Source organism: Hemibagrus wyckioides, linkage group LG24 (assembly GCF_019097595.1).
Source record: "Hemibagrus wyckioides isolate EC202008001 linkage group LG24, SWU_Hwy_1.0, whole genome shotgun sequence".
Taxonomy (NCBI): Eukaryota; Metazoa; Chordata; class Actinopteri; order Siluriformes; family Bagridae; genus Hemibagrus; species Hemibagrus wyckioides.
In genome coordinates, this window is record NC_080733.1 from 6,568,136 (window position 1) to 6,586,785 (window position 18,650).

Consider the following 18,650-nt stretch of genomic DNA (forward strand, 5'->3'; position numbering starts at 1 on the left):
GCCATCACACTTTCTCATGCTAATGAGCTCTAAAGAGCATACAAGAGCATTAGCATTCACAGCATCTTTAGTATCTAATCCCTCTCTCTTAGTAGTGTTTTTTTTTTTTTTTTTTTTTTTTTTTTTTTTTAAACTACCTCTTCTTCCTTCACATTTATATTTTCATCACTGTCTCTGAGCAGAGACACCCCGGGCAGATGCACATTTGCCTTTGAATTATTAACATCCCTGATTTACTCCAGCTCCACTTGCAGTGGAATACATTTGCCTGTGGGGCTTTATGTGCGAGGTCGGTTATTGAGTTGCGAGTAATTAGATTTGGAGTTGTCACAGTGTACAGGTTGTGTGAAATATTTACCTCGAGCTACCTGGGCTCCAGCTACATCTAGGTGTTTTCTGAGCTATTGATGTTTAACGCTTCATCCATATTTATTGAGCATTCGGATCAAACATTGTAGTCCTAATGCGAGTAAACTCGTTTTACTTCATAAACCGTGTCGGCGATGTTAAGTCATATTCACAAGCCTTCTTTTTTTTTTTTTTTTTTTTGGGTTACAATATGAAAGGCAGAGTGACCAGAAAGGAACCGCTTTCTGTTGTTAGTAGACAGGATGATGATAAAGATCCTTTAGGTCTTTTTTAGAGACCTTGTAGTTCTTAAAAACTAATCAAGAAAAATTATGCATCCAGCTATAAATAAAATAGATTAATCCATCCCAGGCAACAATATCTTTAAGCAAAGTTTTCTTTTTGTCTGCATTTTGATTGAATAAGTATATAGCTTGAGCATATAATTAGCAAATATGCAGAATGTGTATAGCATGGGGACATTAAGGACATACTCATGATTGATTTGATTGATTGGTTGACTGAGTTGATTCGTTCATTCATTTATTCATTCATCTTCAGTAAGTGCTTTATCCAGCTAGAGTCAGGGTGAATACAGAGCCTATCCTGATTACTGTACAGAATTCAGAATTACACCCTGGGTAAGATGCAACACACAGAATAGCGCACAGGAGTAGTTTTATTTAGGCCAACTATTTACCAGCCTATTTTTGGGAGGTGGGAGGAAACGAGAGAACCCAGAGGAAACTCCTAGGGATATCCTATGAAATTCCTGATCTTTAATGCAGTAGTGCTACCTCTGATACCTCTGCCAACTTCGTTGTTGTTGTTATTATTATTATTATTATTATTATTGTTGACGACGAATTTTAATTGTTATAATATTGGTAGCAGGTATCAGTAATTTGTTCTTTTGCAGTGACTTTCAGAGCATCACTATCACAGACATTTCAGATAAAGTAAACAAGGCTTAGTTTTCTTCTTTGCATGACTATCAGGAAGTTCTGATGAGGCAGCTACATGTTGAGCATGTTATAAGGAATGTGTAGACTCTATTTTCCATAACCTGTAATAGATAAAAAGGATTTAAACAATAAGGTGTTAGAAGAATTCACACACTTCATATATAAATGAGATTTTTAAAGAATTTAAAGAGTATGTTTTGAGGTTAGGGTTAATGCTGTGGATTATTATTCATGTTTAAAGTTGGGATATATTGGGAACTGCTTGTCATGACTGACTCGTCCACTCTGGGGGGGAAAAAAGGAATATGTGCTCGGGAAGATTTAAGAAAAAATATTACGCACAGTTTACATACAAATATTGTGTTTCTCAGCAAAACATTATTTTATTTCTTATACTAAACGTCATTTAAACACGTTTCAAATGACTAGACTGAATGATGTAAAGTGAGCGTGATTTAATTCATGTAGTATTAACGTAAACCAGTTACAGTGTGAAATCTCACGAGGATGTTGGTGCTGATGGAGAAGATACATGTAGGTGATATGGTTGTTGGAATAGTACAGTGGTAATTTGACTGTCATAAGACACAAGCGTTGTTGGTTTGATTCTCAGCTCAGGTCTGTGATCAGTGTTCAGTTTTATTCAGAGCTTTAAAATACGTGATCAAATCATGACTCGGTTTAATCACCTGGAACCCATGGACTCAATTCAATAAGCTTATTTTTCCCCCAGTGCATGTTTTAAAGTGTATTGAAGGTAAAAATAATTTAACATATATTTTTGTAAATGTAATATTAGTGAGATGCACATGGCACTCTATCATGGCATCATCCCTGCCACTTCCACATTAAGGTTCTGGTCAGAAAGAGCAACACACACAATCCTGAAGCGTGTATGTGTGCGTTTTTGAGAGGTGAGCTGTTGTTGCAGGTGATGGAGTGTTTGTGGGAGCTAGGGAGGCCACACTTCATTTTTCAGCCTCTTAAGGGCTTTTAGAAAAACTCTCAAGTCCTGCCTGGCAAGACGTGTGTGTGTTCCCCTCCAGTGCTGCCTAGCAGAAAGCCAATCACTTAGTGCTGCAGTCTGGCCTTACAACATAATGGAGGACATTAAGATCGCCAGCCAGTGCTGTCATTACTCTCTACCTCTACACCTCTCCTGCTATTTCTGTTGCCGTTTTCACCTTTCTATCTCGCCCTTTATCTCTTTTTCAGGATCTAAGTTGAATCAGCAAGTCCTGAGATTGTCGCAGTAATTACGCCTATTTTTCCTTCCTTCTCTTTAGGGCAAATCAACACGTATTGCCAGACAGTGAAGGAGTTTACTTCTCAGAACCTGGGTAAGCTCTTTATGGCAGAGGCTCTCCAAGGCCCTAGCAGCTAGAGGACAGCAGACGCGATGGTTCTCCTGAGGCGAGTCCTGTAATTGGTTACGAGTAAATCTCCTTTAAGTTGCTACCAGAAGAAGTGGAAGAACAGTGGACAAATGACCAATGGTCCCTTTGCAGAACATGTACCTAGTATAAAATTGTTACATGAATATTTGTAATTGTTCATGTTTATAAATCATTATAACTAACGACTCCGCATAGTTGGGTTTATTTTCTTTTTTTTAATATTTATATAGCACATGTTTTAGCTACTTGACCAGTAAAGAGAAAGCAGAATTTACTCTCTTAGGTTTTGTAAAAGGAGATTTGACTAAATTTGATAATTAAACGGATTATGCCTAACTTTAAATGGTTGTCTGTGTGATTTGTGTGGGTTTTGCTCAGGGTCTGAGCTTTAAAACATTTTGCTTTTTTGTTTTTTGAGCTACAAGGCTAATGGAATCTCTTCCAAAATCTTCATAAATATCTACGTATAAACGCAGTCCTTCACCAGCTTCAACACTTGCTGATGTGGTTTAGGAAGCAGTACATCACCCTAAATGTATGAAAATAAAACTGAATGTATCTGCATGCTGTAAATTGGTAGGCACAGCTGATTTTGGCAGCTAGCGTTGTGTTTATTCCAGGTAGAATTTGCCATAACTCCCATAGACTCGCCTCCTAAACCCTGCAAGTTATGCAAACCTACATTTGTAAATACAGAGCATCACTGATCACCTCTTTACTTAAAAATGAGATTATAACTACATGGAGAGTTGACTATGTATTTATGGATTTTAATGTGTTAAGATTTTGAGGTGAGCTCGACGACTTCTAACACACGCTCTATGAAATAATGCAATTTTATATATTTGTTTTGCTGAACTCTTCCCTTTAACCTTCCCCGTTGCTGTAGTTTCTTCCGTTTTCGCGCTGTCCTGCTATTTCCCAGTAGAGTTAACTTTCTCCCCATTTCTTTTACAAGAGCACATTTCAGCCAGTATTTCCATTACATGAACTGTCTGGAGGAAACTTTCACATTTGTCCATCTATGATGTTGTTCCTGCCTTAACTTGTTCAGTTTGACTTCACACACTGTTTACAATAACCTCATATCCTGTCCTGTCAAAAAGTCCAGACCTGCATTCCTCTCTCTTTTGACTTTTCTTCGGGACTTGTTTTGATTGCTTCTCGGTCTTCATGATGCTGTTTGTTTAGGTTTGTTCTCTAAAAACTCCTCCAGGAACAGGTGTATTTATAATGATAACACATGACACTAATCGTACACAGCTAAACATAATTCATCAAACACTGTGACTTCTGGTAACTAAGTAACAATAACTGGTGTGAATGCTTACAAAGTCATTTGCTGTACCTACTTTACTAATACAAAACCTTTTTTTGCATGTGTTTTATTTGGAATTAGACGGTCATTTTGGATGTAACTCATATCCATAGGTTAAAACCGTACTTCTAATGTGTTATGGTTTCTTTAGGAACCGCTCATAAACCACGAACCTGACTTGACCGAATCTCACCCTAATAATAAATATGTTTTACACCATAGGAGAGAGGGATGTGTGCTTTCTGGGCACTTTCTGATATTTCTGTAACATGACAAGGAGGTTTTTGAACACTCTTCTTTCCACATTAAATGTAAAAGAAAAAAAACTGTTCAATTTTATCATCGGCAAAATTGCTGTGGTGGCAAAATAGCTGTAATATCTCATTTCAGGATGTGCTGTTATAGGAAAAACTTTGGGGTGCTTTGAGTGGAGTCTTATCACACCACCCTGTTGTGGATTATTTTGCTATAACAGCAGGCCCTGTCACATTTTATTCCTTACATCACTTTGACAAACTCGACATATAATCCTGATGAAGTCCTTTTCGGTGCCAGCTTGTAAAGCTACAGAATGTGGACAAGTTCAAGAGGGGTGAATACTTCCTCAAGGCTCTGTATGCTTTAATAAAGAAATGACAAACAATGTGTTAGTAATGTATGTTGCTATAAAACCCCGCATTTATCAAAGGGATTTGATGTCTGCTTCACCCCAAACGGATGAATAAAACCTGAGTTCCTACTGCGTTTACTATCCTCTCCTCCTGCACAGTCCGCCCACCGGCCGTGCGCTGTCATCATTAGCCTGACGAGAACGTGGCTTTAATTTATTTCTGGTTGACTAGAGGTGATTACAGATGAAGAGTACTAGTTTCTTTCAGGGAAGCGGCTCGGAGGCGAGTTGTGCCTTTGCACCTGTTCATTAAGACCTCTGTTATAGCACAGCTCTCGCAGCTGATAATCTGATTTGGTGTTTGTGTCTACAAGCATGGAGGAATGAATTTCTCCCTAACGGCCTATTGATCTGAGCGTGTATGAGCGAAACTCAGAGGGCATCGATTGCACAGGCGCCGGTTTCGGGTCAGCCTCATTAGACTCTACTTTGAACACTGTGCCATTGTGTTTGTTTCAGCATGGCAACCATCAACATGCTCCTGCCTTTATTCCAGTATTGATAAAAAAAAATTAAAAAAAAAAGCCCAATTCTTTCCACCTCAAGAAGGCATCTGCACTTTTTTTTTTTTTTTTTTTTAAATAAAAGAATAAAGGCGAGAATTATCCAGAGATTATATATGAGATTATATTTGCGCCTCTTGTCTCCAAGTCACTGATGCTTGCAAAATCCATTTTCGGAAAGAAACGTACAAACACACTTCACGCCTTCCTGACCAAATCATTACCGTTTTTTTTTTTTTTTCCTTATCTCCTGCATGTAAAGTCTACAAGGTGATGGCTTGTTTGTTTGTGGAAATAGTGGTGGTGATGTTAATTATCTGTCCTTTGCTTCAGTTGAGGAGCAGTGTACAAAATTCAGGTCACGTCATCATTTGAAATATTGTGCTGGAAGCAGTGCTCAGGGCAGCAGCTTCTTTTTTTTTTTTTTTCCCCCCACTAAAACCACTCAGTCCATTCAGCTTCCTGTTGATGACGCATATTACCACAATTCATTCCTACTTAGTAGCCATTGCTTTTCTGGGGGAAAAAAAAATACATTTTTAGGTTCCTGAGAACTTTCAGTTCAATTCCTCATGTTGTGCTCAGTGACCACTTCCTTTGAATCATTTGTACAAGAAAATCAGTATCTCTGGTTTTTATTATTATTATTATTATTATTATTATTATTCCCTACATATTTTGAGGCTAAATGATGGAGATAAAAATGAACTTAATTAACTTCTGGATCTCCCAGACAATTTTTCATCTATTAGGAACTTTTTTTTTTTTTCATTTTTAGTTTACTTTAGATTGGCAATTTTGATAATTCAATAATCTGAGTTTTTATTGCAGATGCTGCAATCATAAATGCTTTGAAGCTTCTTTCATAATTTTTGAAATTACTTTCTGACATGCTAAGAGAGAGAGAGACTTTTTTTTAAAAAACTTGTGATAAAGAACCAGACATCAGTAAATCTAAATTATCTGCAAAATCCACTCATTAAATGAGAGCTATATAATACTCGCAGATGCAGAGGAAGTTTGAATATAAAAGCCTGCCTTGGTTTCTCTTCAGGTGCCAGAAATGAAGCGTGGGCTGAACTGAAGATTTGACTCATAATTTTGTGCACCCAGCAAGAAATTACATTTTCATTACCCTTGATTCACTTTCATCCTTCACTTTTTCCCCCCTTTCTTGGCTCCTTTGTGACAGTTTATCGGAATAATGTAGTGTTAAGATCACCTTCGTTGTAGTATATTCAAAGTGACATGTGCTGTAAAGTCTAATTCAAGTCATTACACATGATTTTGGCCTGCTACACTGTCGAAATGACTCACAATTAGAAAACCCTCTCTGACAGGGAAGCGCTGTTGAGTTCTTAGTAGAACCTTTAAAGGATCCCCAGAGGAACGACTGGGAGAACTCTTCCAATTGAACTTATTTTGAACTTATAGGGTGCAGATAAAAAGATTGGTTCCAATTTTCAAATTCAATTTTATTTGTCATGTACACAATTATACACGGTGCGACATGCAATGAAATGCCTTTTATGACTGTCCGTCTTATGAAATAGAGTTGAAATCAAATGGAATTATCTATACGAGGATAAATAAATAGACCAAATATAGCATACTCAGTCATATACACTGATTGATTATATGAATATGTTAATATAAATATTTTATTACTGTTTATAAATAAAGTGCAAATGTCTGCAATGTGTCTGCATATTTATAAAGTGTGCTGTGCAAAAAGTTCTGCTGAGGTACAGGAAGTTCAGAAAAGTCCAAGCTCTAGGTGTTCTCCTGATTGAGGGCATGAAGCTCCTTTTCATTCTCTCCTTGTTTGCCTTCAAAGAGCGGGAGCATTTCAGAGAGAAAAGTCCGTTGTCGGAATGGCTGAGATCCTTTACAATCTTCCTGGCCTTGGTCCAGCAGCACTTGCTGTAGATGGAGTTCAGTGATTCACTCGGCTGATCACACCACCCTCTGGAGAGTCCCCTCTCCTGCTTGGTGCTGTTTCCAAAGCAGGCTGTGGTGCAGAGGTGGAAGGTCCAATTTTGTCTTTTAAAAGGAAATTCTTTGCCAGGGTGGTGTTGTGACAGGATCATGTCACATCCTGTATGATGTGGACACCTAGGTACCACAAACTGTCCACTCTTTATTGGGGTAATTCGTATTCCCTATATTGGTGTACGTATATATATTGGTATTTCCCCTCCTGCTTTGTGCTAAAGCCGATTATCAGCTCCTTTGTCTTGCTGCTATTCAGGAGGAGCCTGTTCTCATGGCACCATAGCGCTAGGTTTTCAGTCTTCTCTAGGTAGGCCGTCTCCTAATTGTTAGAGATCAGGCCTACCACAACAGTGTTGTCAGCAAACTTTACAGTGTTGGTGGTACACAGTCACAGGTGTACAGTGAATACAACAGGAGCTCAGAACACAACCCTGGGGGGCTCCAGTGCTGAGGGTGAGGAAGGGTCAGGTGTTTGCCCACCCATACTGCTTGTGGTCTGTCTGAGAGGAAGTTGGAGATCCATTGACACAGGGAAGTCCCAGGACCTCCAAGTTAGTGGTGAGCATGGAGGAAATTATGGTTTTAAACACTAAAGCTGTGGTTAACTGTTTTCTTCTCTGTTCTGTGAGAGGCAAAATAACTAATATGAAAATGATCAACACTGCAGTTGAGGTGAATAAACTAAGAATTCTGGGCAACTACAACAGGCAGATCACATGTCCCGTATAGTTAGGGGTCAAAGAAATAGAAAGAAAGAAAAATCCTACTTTCTTTTCGCTTTCCACAACTTCTTCATTTGTTATGTAGCTTTGTTTAAACTTATGGTGTGATGCGACATTTCACTTTTTGTCACGACGTACAACCGTTGTTTCAAGAGGAGGATAAACATCAAATCTCTTTGCCCTAGTCTTTATTATTAAACTTGAGCAGCAAACTAGCTTGACATATGTTATTACATTAATGTTAGCTACTACTTTTTAGCCTAGTCAGCTTCCTGCCAAGCGAAACATAGCTCTGCGAAGCATGTTGGAGCTTTTACTCACCCGGCGGTATAAACAGCTCAAACACAAACAGATCCAGCTGCATATGAAGGGGCGTGAAGAGAGAAACAACAGAGACATTGTGAATTGCTCACTGATCCACTACTTTTTTATCTTCCGTTTTAGTCCTTCACATATCATCTATGAATTACAGTGTGTTTAAAAAAAAAAAAAAAAAAAAATCTTATTTGTATTCAAACTTCCCACAATTTTATGCTTTGTTAACATAAATAAATAAAACAGCTTGCTTGTGGGTGCTTAAAATGTCATATTGCATATCGTACAGCACTACAATACTCTGACACTGTGTCTAGGGAAATCTACATCCAGAACAACAGATGGAGACTTTAGTTTTATAAGTTTACTGTAATTCTGTGATTTTTAAGATGATGTGCTATGAAATTTTCATTCTCATTTGCAGATGCAATGATTTGCAAAGCACTTTTAAGCAAAAGTATCGGTAGTCAATGACAGATTTATTAAAACAGTTAGTTCTCACACACTTATTCGATAGAACAAGTGCCATTCCATGAAAGTTTATATTTAGTAGAACCAACCTGGATTATATATCGCTGCTTCTAGCAACACTTCTTTAATGTTTAAACCATTACTACAGCATGGTTAATTTTATTTTTAGATTTTTACGTTTCTGCCATTTGTCAGACACCCTTATCCAGAGTAAATTTATACTTTATACAAATGAGCAATTGAGGGTTAAGGGCCTTGTTCAAGGGCCAAGCAGTGGCAGCTTGGTCCAACTCACAACCTTCTTTGAGTCAGTATTCCAACACCTTAACCCCTCAGCTTCCACATCCCTCATTAATGACATCATCGAAGGACATAACACATTTTTCTTGAGTATAGCGTTTAACTTGAAATACAAAAGCTCCTCAGATATAGATGAAAAGTAAGAAGGAAAGCTGCTTTCACTGAGTGACTGGACATGACTGGAACATGCAAATAATTGTGAGTTAGCTATAGTTAACAAGCTGACGAGATCTCGTTGAGTGTGGCTTGTTCGGGATCATGGAGCGAAACTAAACAGAACATTTGGCCATACTGTGTTGGATATATCAGTTACTAGATATTAATTTGTTATTTAAACTGTTGATTAACTCTCAGTTGTGTTGTTAAACTAAATATTGGCACAGCTTTGATTAACAGCTGCACTCAATCTGTGGCATTGTGCCTATAGCTGAATCACAGCTGTGATTATATTCAGTACATCCACGCTGTTGCTTGTGCGATATTACTTAAACATATAAAGTAAAGTAGGTTTCGGAATTTATTACACACTATGCAAAACTGAACAATCTGCATATTCATCTCCATAATTATTTAATGAATCTTTTTCGAGACTTTCAACATGATTATTTTTATTTTTAACCAAAGTTAAGTTTCTTACGTTACCCACAATGCTGTTCATCTGTTCACCAGTAGGAATTTGCCCTTGCTTCATCTATACCTACTTTTAGTTGGTCAATCACTTTCATACACTCTCATTCAATCAGGTCAGGTTCTAAATCTGTAGGTTTTATGTTAATACTTCTATCAACACCATCCTGCTCATCATCTCCGACCTCACTAAAGTAACTGAGCCGGACCCCTGCTGTAACTCAAAGTGGCATGTAGCTAAATTGCATTTTGGGTCTTTAGTTTGCTGTTGTCGCTACTTCTCCACTGGATGTTTCATTAATGTGACATTGAACATCACTGAAAGTGGTGAGAGAAAAGAAACTCTTGCTCTTTTTATCACTTGTGTTTGAGGTCATTACATTCTTTCCCTATTGAACATCATTTTAACTGCGCCCTGTGACGTCAGCTAACTTGTTGCAGGATTAACGACACTACTACAGAATCTCTAAACACATCTCAAATATCACCATATGAACATATTTCAGGGTGGTTTTTACCTTTAAATGACACCGAAAAATTCTATTTAATTTCACAAACAGTACACACTTTCAGCTTTGAGACCTACAGTAATATGAACTTATCTCCAAGTTGCATGCATGGACCACTAGTTGGCAGTCGTACATGGCTGCCTGTGATTCGCGGTTGGCCCTGCTGCTCTCTCCTCCAGTAAATTGCATTCATACTGTATCGCCACTTTCTTCAACATGACTATTCTTTTGTGACAGGAGTGTTCTCTCTTTTCCACTCTCTCTCTCTCTGTACAGTTTTCTTTTTGGTTCCACTAACTGATCTCCCTAGTCTGTTTTCTTGCATGCTGTCTGGCCTTGGCTCTTCAGTAAGCCTCACGCCACCACAGTGTCAGTGTGTATGAGCTGAATGCTTCTCACGCAGGCTGAATTCAAGTCCATGTGCGCCATATTAAACTGCGTTTGTGTTTTCTATGAAGCTGTTGACAGACACACAGACTCAATATTGCGATGAAGTCCTTTCCGATTGTTTCAAGAAAAAAAACAAACAAAAAAAAAAAAGAACAGGGCGTGACTGCTTCCCTAAAACATCAGTAACATCTGAAAGTATGGAAGCAGTTCTGTACAATCACCAGAATTCCCAAAAACAAAATATTAATTATTAACATCCTGACTGCGCCATGACTTCGCACTGCGCACTGAATAAAGCGTGACTCATTGCGCTCTGTTGGATGTATTCAGTCGTTTTTTTCCCCAACAAGAACCCCTGCACAAAGAGCTAGGAGTTGTGAGATGGCATAATGTGTCTTATATTTAAAAGACCATCCTACACCCGTTCATTTATGTGGCTTTACCAGCACGTCAGTCAGAGTAGTTCTCAATTAGCTTTTATCTCCGGCGTTATTAAAACAAATTTGGTATTATAAAGTTTCCTTCAGAAACTTCACTTTTTTATATTTTTTATAATCCCGGAAGCTTTTATTTCTTATGAAAACCTGCTTCTAATTCAGAGTTTAAAGATGCTAATTCAAACCTATACAAACCTCTTTCTTTTTCTCTTTTTTTTTTTTTTTTTAAACAGGAGACGGTGAATTGAACTCCCGTACCTTCTCTATTAATGTGCGAAACAATGGCGCAAAGTAGAAAAGAGGTTCTTCAAGGCTTTTCGTAAGATACTAAAGGGTTCTTAGTCTCCTCTAGAGATTTTACTGGGAGCACTGAGAAAGGGGAGCAATTCATTGTAAGGTTAGACAACCTTCAGAAGTCAACTGAAGATTGAACTTTTTTCTCTTTTGTAGGTGAATTTGGCTTTGGTGTGCTTTATTGATTTTTGCCTGTGTGTATTGTGTCAGACTCCTCTGTGCTCATATATAAATGTTGTCTAGAGATAAAAATGAGCACTAATGGACATGTCGTTATTGGAATTAAAGTAGAAATATTTGTAGCATAGTTTACTCTGCTGTAGATGTGTGATAGGGCAATTTCTAATGAAATTATTCCTTCATTCATTTTCTGGAAGTAATGTATCCTGGTAAGGGTCATGGTCAGTCCAGAGCTTATCCCAAACACACGGATGCGAGTCCACTGCAGTACACCAAACACATTCACACGCCATGTGGGGAGCCTAATGAAATTAGCAGGTTTTATTTCCTAAAATATAAACCAATTTAATTTTACTAATTTAATCCACAGCCCAACTTAAGTTTAATGAATGAACATGGTAAGCGCATCACAAGTAACGGTCCACATTAAGAATGTGTTCAACGTGGCCTGTTCTTTCCTGTGTGATGATAAATACTACCTGTGAAATCCCAGGGATTTTTATTTTACTGGATCACTCCGCTTTAATTTTGGAAAAAATGTTTTGACGAATTAAAATATTGCTGTTGCAGAAGCTGTTTTTTTTTGTTCATTTCTGTTCATTTTTTATTTATTTATTTATTATATTTATTTTTTTTTATTTGGCTTGAAGCTCCATTTGTTTAAAACAAACATCTGTGATTTCCTTACTTTTAACAGTTAATACATTCTTTTTCATTTCCTCTGTTACAACGTAGAAGAAAGTCACGGGAAATTATTGGGGTAAATGTTTAGTAAGTATCACGTTTTTACCTGTAACCTAGTTTCACTGAAATATCTGACACATTCTTCATACAGAGGGGGAAAAAAGGAAATGATAAAAGACATAATAATTGGATCATTTATTCAGAGTAATACCCCAACCTCATCTATTGTGACTGAAAGTTCAGAAATGGTGTTCTAAGTTCTTTTTTGCTTACATGCCTATCTGGCTAAACTTTCAGACCTATTTCCTGCAGGACGGAGTAGTCTGTCCAGAATGGCATTGTGACAGAGGTAAAATTAAGCCCAGACTCAGGAAGGAAAAGCTGTGCCCTGCCTTTGGCAAAGAGGGAAGTTATTAATGAAGGCTTGGTGAGTATTGACAACGGGTTAGTGCAAGTCAGGAGTTTTGGCTAATGAAGACTTATGTAGCAAGGTGAAGAAAGCATTAGTCCAAATCAATTCTGTCTAAAACCCAGCACTTGATAACGTTGATGTAGAATTAGTGAGCAGGCCGTAAATTCTGAGCCACGGCCAGACAGAAATGGCCGTCTGACCACCTCATACAAAAATTCCTACTTATATTCAGTGAAGGATATTGAATAATACCGAGTAATCTGTTGTAAGAGGACAATATGGATGAGCAAGATGGAATCAATGAAGGAAACCTCCTGTGTGTGTGTGCAAACATTTCCATAAGATTTGTGGGTAAATGAATCGTACTCATTGAACACCGACATTGTGAAAGCTCAGCAACTTTGGAAGAGTCCCTCAGAGGGGCTGAAAGCGAGGACTGGGACCTTCTGTGGTGTGTCACTCCTGTGAGTTTGCTTTGATGAGGAAGGGATAAGGGAGAGGAGCATTTCTCTGGATCTGACATGACCTCCACAATGTAACATACTGCTTTTTTTCTTCTTCTACTTTTATGCCTTCTTTTTGCCTCTCCAACCTTGTGTCTGACTTTCCCTCTGTCGCACGCATACCTTCTCCCACACAGCTCTCTGTCTTTATCATGCGCTCACTCTTTCTTGCATTACCATGGAAACTGAAACAATTTCTGCTTTGAAGGTTCTGTGCTGAATATTGTAAACCCTGTGGCCTTCGTACATATACACTCTTCAAAACAAAATATCCGCAAAAATGCAAGCTATTAATTGCAAGCGCTGAAAATGCAGGTGATGTGCTTGAAAAGAAAAAAAGCCTGCACCTACAATCCATGTTAACGCCAAACGTGTGTATGCAAGGTTATAGATCACATCACGGGGGACAATTATCAGGGAGTTGCTCTGATCATTAAAGGACTTTGCACAGATTAGAAGATGTATCGCTGTATGCTGGGTAAATTGGCTCTAAGCAGTCAAAGGACTGTGGTTCAGTACATGATGTGCAGGTCTCCTGTTTACACTAGCCATTAGTGTAAAAGCCTCTAAAGTGTATTTGACTTCCATTTTCAGAAAGGTCTGTCTGTTCTGTCGAGTAATCTATTAGTATATGGCCTTTACGGTACATCAGCCATACCACTGGACAACCATGGCATGATTTCTGACTCTGGTCTCTTGTTTAATGTCCCAATGAATTGAGAGTTGTGATTTAAATCTGTATGTTGACACATTTTCTTTTGAAACATTTCATGCCATGTTGCTGAAGTGTTTGACTGAAGTATTTGAATGTGTTAGACATACATATTTGTTAAGCCATGCTAATAAAGCTAATAAATACATAGAAATAGTAAATATGGTGAACACTAAATACAATGAAGGATAATTACACAGAATGGTGTTGTGAAGGAACGTTTTGCACGAAGAAATCAGAATGCTCGCTCAAATTACTGCTATATTATCAGGATTGAGTTGGTAATAATATTTCAGACTAACTATAAAATATGACTAATGACTTTTTAAGTAGTCTCACACCACACTACATGAGTGAAATGTTCTTCTATAATCTGCCTGCTTCAATGAAAACTGTGCAGGTTCCTTATTAGTACCTAGAATAATTAAGAATACAGCAGGAATAAAGTTTTTCATATAAAGCCTCCTTGCTATTGAATACATTTAGTTGGGATTTAGGACTCGGACACGGTTTCAGTCTTTAAGTCTAGGCTGAAAGCATATTTGTTTAGTCATGCATTTTGTAAAATTGCTTTTCTCTTCGGTGAAGCTGCAGATCAGGGGGAATCATTGGGCGTAGAGAGTTTTATTAAGATGGGATGTTTTTGATACTGTAACTTATCAATTTCTTAGTTCGTTGATGTGTGATACTTATGTCTGAGCATGCTCCCATGTGTCACAAGACACAGGTAGGGCAGTTTTATTAAAAATGATAGCAGGCTGTTCAAAACCCTAGGCAAACTTGGAATCAGAGGAATAAGCTAAAGTCAAGCAAAAATCACAGGAACTATAGGAAAAACAGGATTGAAAAAAAAAAACAGATGTGAACAAGGCTTGGTGTCATCAGAACACAAGGTAAGCTTAATGTCTACTGTGTGTGAGTGTGTGTGTGTGTGTGTGATAGGTGGTCCTTGTTAAAAGTCCACGGATTGTGAACAGGGTGTTGACAAGGTGCGTGTAATCTGAGAAGTGAAGTCCAGTGCAGCCATGTTTGTAGACCGTAGTGCATGATGGGAATTGGAGTTTGAAGGTTTGATAGTCCTAACACCATGCCTGAGTAACTTTCTGGCTAATATTTATCCTGTCATAGCTAGGCCTGCTTTCCTCCTACAAGAAGACTTCCTTATATGGACTTGAAAATTCAGCCATAGTTCCATATGCATACTTAAAAAGCATCTTCTCTGGTAAGCAGCAGGGGTTGCATAACTACTAATTTTTATTAGACAACCAGTAATTAAAAAAAATTATCTTTAAGGACATTGATATTTTTATTCTGTTTTATTTGTGCAGCAAACCACACCTCAGAGAACAGCTATATACAGCTACAAATAAATTTGCCAGCTTTAGTATTTGTTAGGCTGTGCTGATAATGATGAAATTAAAATAGACTGATATACCAAATTAATATATATTATTACACTATGTAAATTTGTACCAATCCTTATAATGCACTTAGGTGGATGAACGTGCAGCTCAGAGGAAATTAAGAGCACATTGCACAGAATTTTTTTTTTTTTTTATAGCCAAATGATGGATCTAGGAAGATTTTCCACCATGTCCAGCTCTGGCATATGTATATATATATATATATAGTGTTCCTATATTACCTCTAGTATGCAGTCTGCAGACAGATCTTATTGTCCACTCTTGCTTCCATTTTTGGATTTTGGCACTGTTATACTGTGCACAACACCTGTTATATCTCCAGCATGCTGACCATCAGTTCCACTCAGAGCTGAACAGAAGGAAGCTGATAGCCCATAAAATGAACAGAATCCTGTTGTAACATTCCCTGCTAGGATCTGAGATGCAGATCAGATAACACCGGCAAGGTTGAGCGAGAAGAGCAGGCTGACCTCCAAAAGTCTAGGATGATAAAAATGCTAAACCGTTTGAAAAGATGGTGACTCAACCAGTGATGCACTGAGGTGTGGGACATGAAGGACGTGTGATCAGATCATATGAGGAGTGAAAAAGAGGCTAGTTTTATTATTCTTTTGCCTCCATTTCCTTCCTTTTCAGCTTCTTATATTTATGTGTAACCTAGTGTTCCTGTCTCACTGATCTGGTTTAATTGGATTCCAGCTTCATGAGGAACCAGATGTGGCAAGGTGTGCATTTGACTTGCTGCAATTGTTTTCATATCAATTCCTGTAAGGACACAAAACACACACTGTGCTACTAGAGAATGATGTGACCCCTTGGAGCTGTCACTCTGAGACTTTCAGCATATTTGAAGTTCTTCTCAGGAGTTGTGTCACACATTGTGAAGTATGATCGCTCTGTGATGCAAGGCCCTAACCGAGTCCTGGAACCGGTCTTTAAAAGCTTCTTTTGTCTCTCTCCACACTAAAGGTGAGCATGGCTTCTATAAAATTCTCTCTGCGCTTTCTCCTGCATCTGGTCTTTATCTCCATAATCCGTATCCACATAGTATATATACACATTTATTCCACAGTGGTTGTTCTTGCCAGATGGGATTGCCCCATGCCAAGCTACAGCGGAAACTATTTTATCAGCTATTCCGATCGATCGTGGGCCCTTGCTTCATTTGCATGGTAGGTACAGACCTTTTTGCAGCTTCTGGGCAATGTGCCCAAGCTGAGTGGAAGGTAAAGCTGAGGATCTGAGAAAGGCTAGTTCTCTTTGAGAGACAGCGATATAGATGAACCATGTCGGGAACAGTGTCATCTCTTATGTTACTTGTTTTTCATGATGACAGCACAGCCGCGTATCTCTTTAAACCAGGGCATTTTGAACACATTTAAAATGCCATTTTGTGTGTGCGACTTGCGAAACATTTACCCTTTAATAGCATGGCAAGGGGCACAACAGGATACCTCTGTGTTAGAATGGAGTAAATGTTGCATTTGCCTTTAATCTGTAAATGCACAAATCAATGTTTTCCTATATATATACCAAAAAACACTTTATATGAATAAAACAAAAAATTATCCAATTTGTTTATCTTACTGTATGTAACTATAATGCAGTGATCCTGAATCTTTAGATCTGAGTCTTTAGTCTGCATGCCTGTTCTTGGGCTTAACTCAAGTCACCTTCATGTTTTGTCATGGCCGCTTCAAGGCCGGCAAACAGTAAATCCTATTAACAACCATAAGACTGATAAATTCCTATACATTCTTTGACACTGAAATTAGTTAAACCCCAGTTGGCCTTCACTTTGTAGCTCTCCATAATTCTGTGTGTTATGTTTCAGTTCATCATGTCCCAGTTACCTGCTTGTGGTTTACTGGAAATCTTTAAACCTGTTGGAGATGCCTTCAGATGAAGGCTTTATGAGCTCGCCATGTGCTGCTCTGATGCTTTTATCTCCTCCAACCTGCCTCATATGAGTAATAACCTTGGATGGGATTATGTGTAAAAAAGTCTCCCTATCAAACAAACATTTATGTGTTTGTTGACAGCGCAGCCCCTGATAATTATCCCTGTGCCCAAATATCCACAGAGATACAGCTCCTACTGGGAAGCTAGCTATAGGAACATATAGGCTTTAAATACATGCTACTTTCTTGTTGCCTTCTCAGAAGTTCAAAGCTGTGCTGAGATTTACTGTTACAGCCTGAATCTGTTGGATTGTTTGCTTGTTGAATGCACTGCCTCTGTTGTATGCGTCCATTCTGTGTCAGTTTTTTCGTGGATCCAGTCCCTTTTAATTCCTCTGCTCCAGTTCATATGTTGTAATTCCCCATGATATCACTGCATGGCTGTTTAAGTTGTCTGCATATTGTTGGCCTGTTAAATTGATTCTCAGTAGCTTGTTACATTTTTACTGACTGTTATAATCCACATTATCGAAGAGTGAAATTGTTTGGACTTGCATATTTCATGTTTTAGTGACTGTTTGCTGGATTCTTATTGCTTTGTTCATGGGGTTTACGGTATATTTAAATATAATGAGTTTGCTTCACTGGATGTAAAATGTGATTACCATTTTCTTTGAGGATTGGGTTTATTTGTTGATTGCAGGATAATGGAGAAAGGGATGTTTATTTTTTGTGTATTTGTGGGTGGACTGGTGGCTTGGTGGGTAGCATGTTTGCCTTGAACTTCCAAGTTTGGGGTTTTGATTCCTGCTTCCACTCTGTGTGTGTGTTTGCATAGTTTGCATGTTCTCCCTGTGCTTTGTGGGGTTTATAATGGATACTCTGCTTCCTCCCCAGTCCAAAAACATGCACTGTAGGCTGATTGGCATCTTTAACTTGAGTTGAATGCGTTGGTGTGCAGTTGAGCCTTGTGATGGGTTACCTGTCCAGGGTGTCTGCTGCTTTGTGCCCAGAATCACTGGGATAAGCTCCAGGCACCTTGCAGCCCTGTGTAGTATAAGCAGGATGGATGGATGGTGTATTTGTGTTTGGTATTTTGTTTGTTGTTTTGGCCCAGGTTATACCTGACGTGATCCAAATCCACTTGTGTTTATTACTCAGTTCTGGTGTAGTCTTGTCATTTTTAATGGTATCAGTCATAAATCTCACCCAAACTTTTTTCTCCTTCATTTTACCATTCCACTGCAGCCAGACAACTATTATCCTTGACTCATTGTCATTGCCTTGTATAGATCACTGCTAAAATGAACATGCTGCTAATTTGTCACCGTCAATGTCATTTAGTTCTCAGACCAAACAGCGTAAAGTTCTTCACACAGTCTGTTTTAGCTGCCTGAGAGAGACTTGGCCGGATGCTCGGAGGCCAGACTGTGGTGGGTAGTTGGAACAATGTAGGAGTGGGGTGCCAGAGGCAGGCCTTGGGTACGGAAAGGCCAACGTTATTGTAACTTTTCATTATGATGCGATAATTAGACACCAGCTCAGGACTGTGAGATGGAAAAATGAGCTCAGC

At 38.5% G+C, this 18,650-nt stretch overlaps 1 protein-coding gene across 1 annotated transcript in view; it reads left to right on the top strand.

Moving 5' to 3' along the window:
- Positions 1-3,053, top strand: part of eif3hb (eukaryotic translation initiation factor 3, subunit H, b) — a 70,883-nt gene extending 67,830 nt beyond the window's left edge. Inside the window, exon 8 of the mRNA XM_058377979.1 lies at positions 2,600-3,053. Within this exon, the coding sequence (XP_058233962.1) occupies positions 2,600-2,697 (98 nt within the window). The 3' untranslated portion in view covers positions 2,698-3,053. The remainder of the gene's footprint in view (positions 1-2,599) is intronic.
- Positions 3,054-18,650: the final 15,597 nt, after the last annotated feature.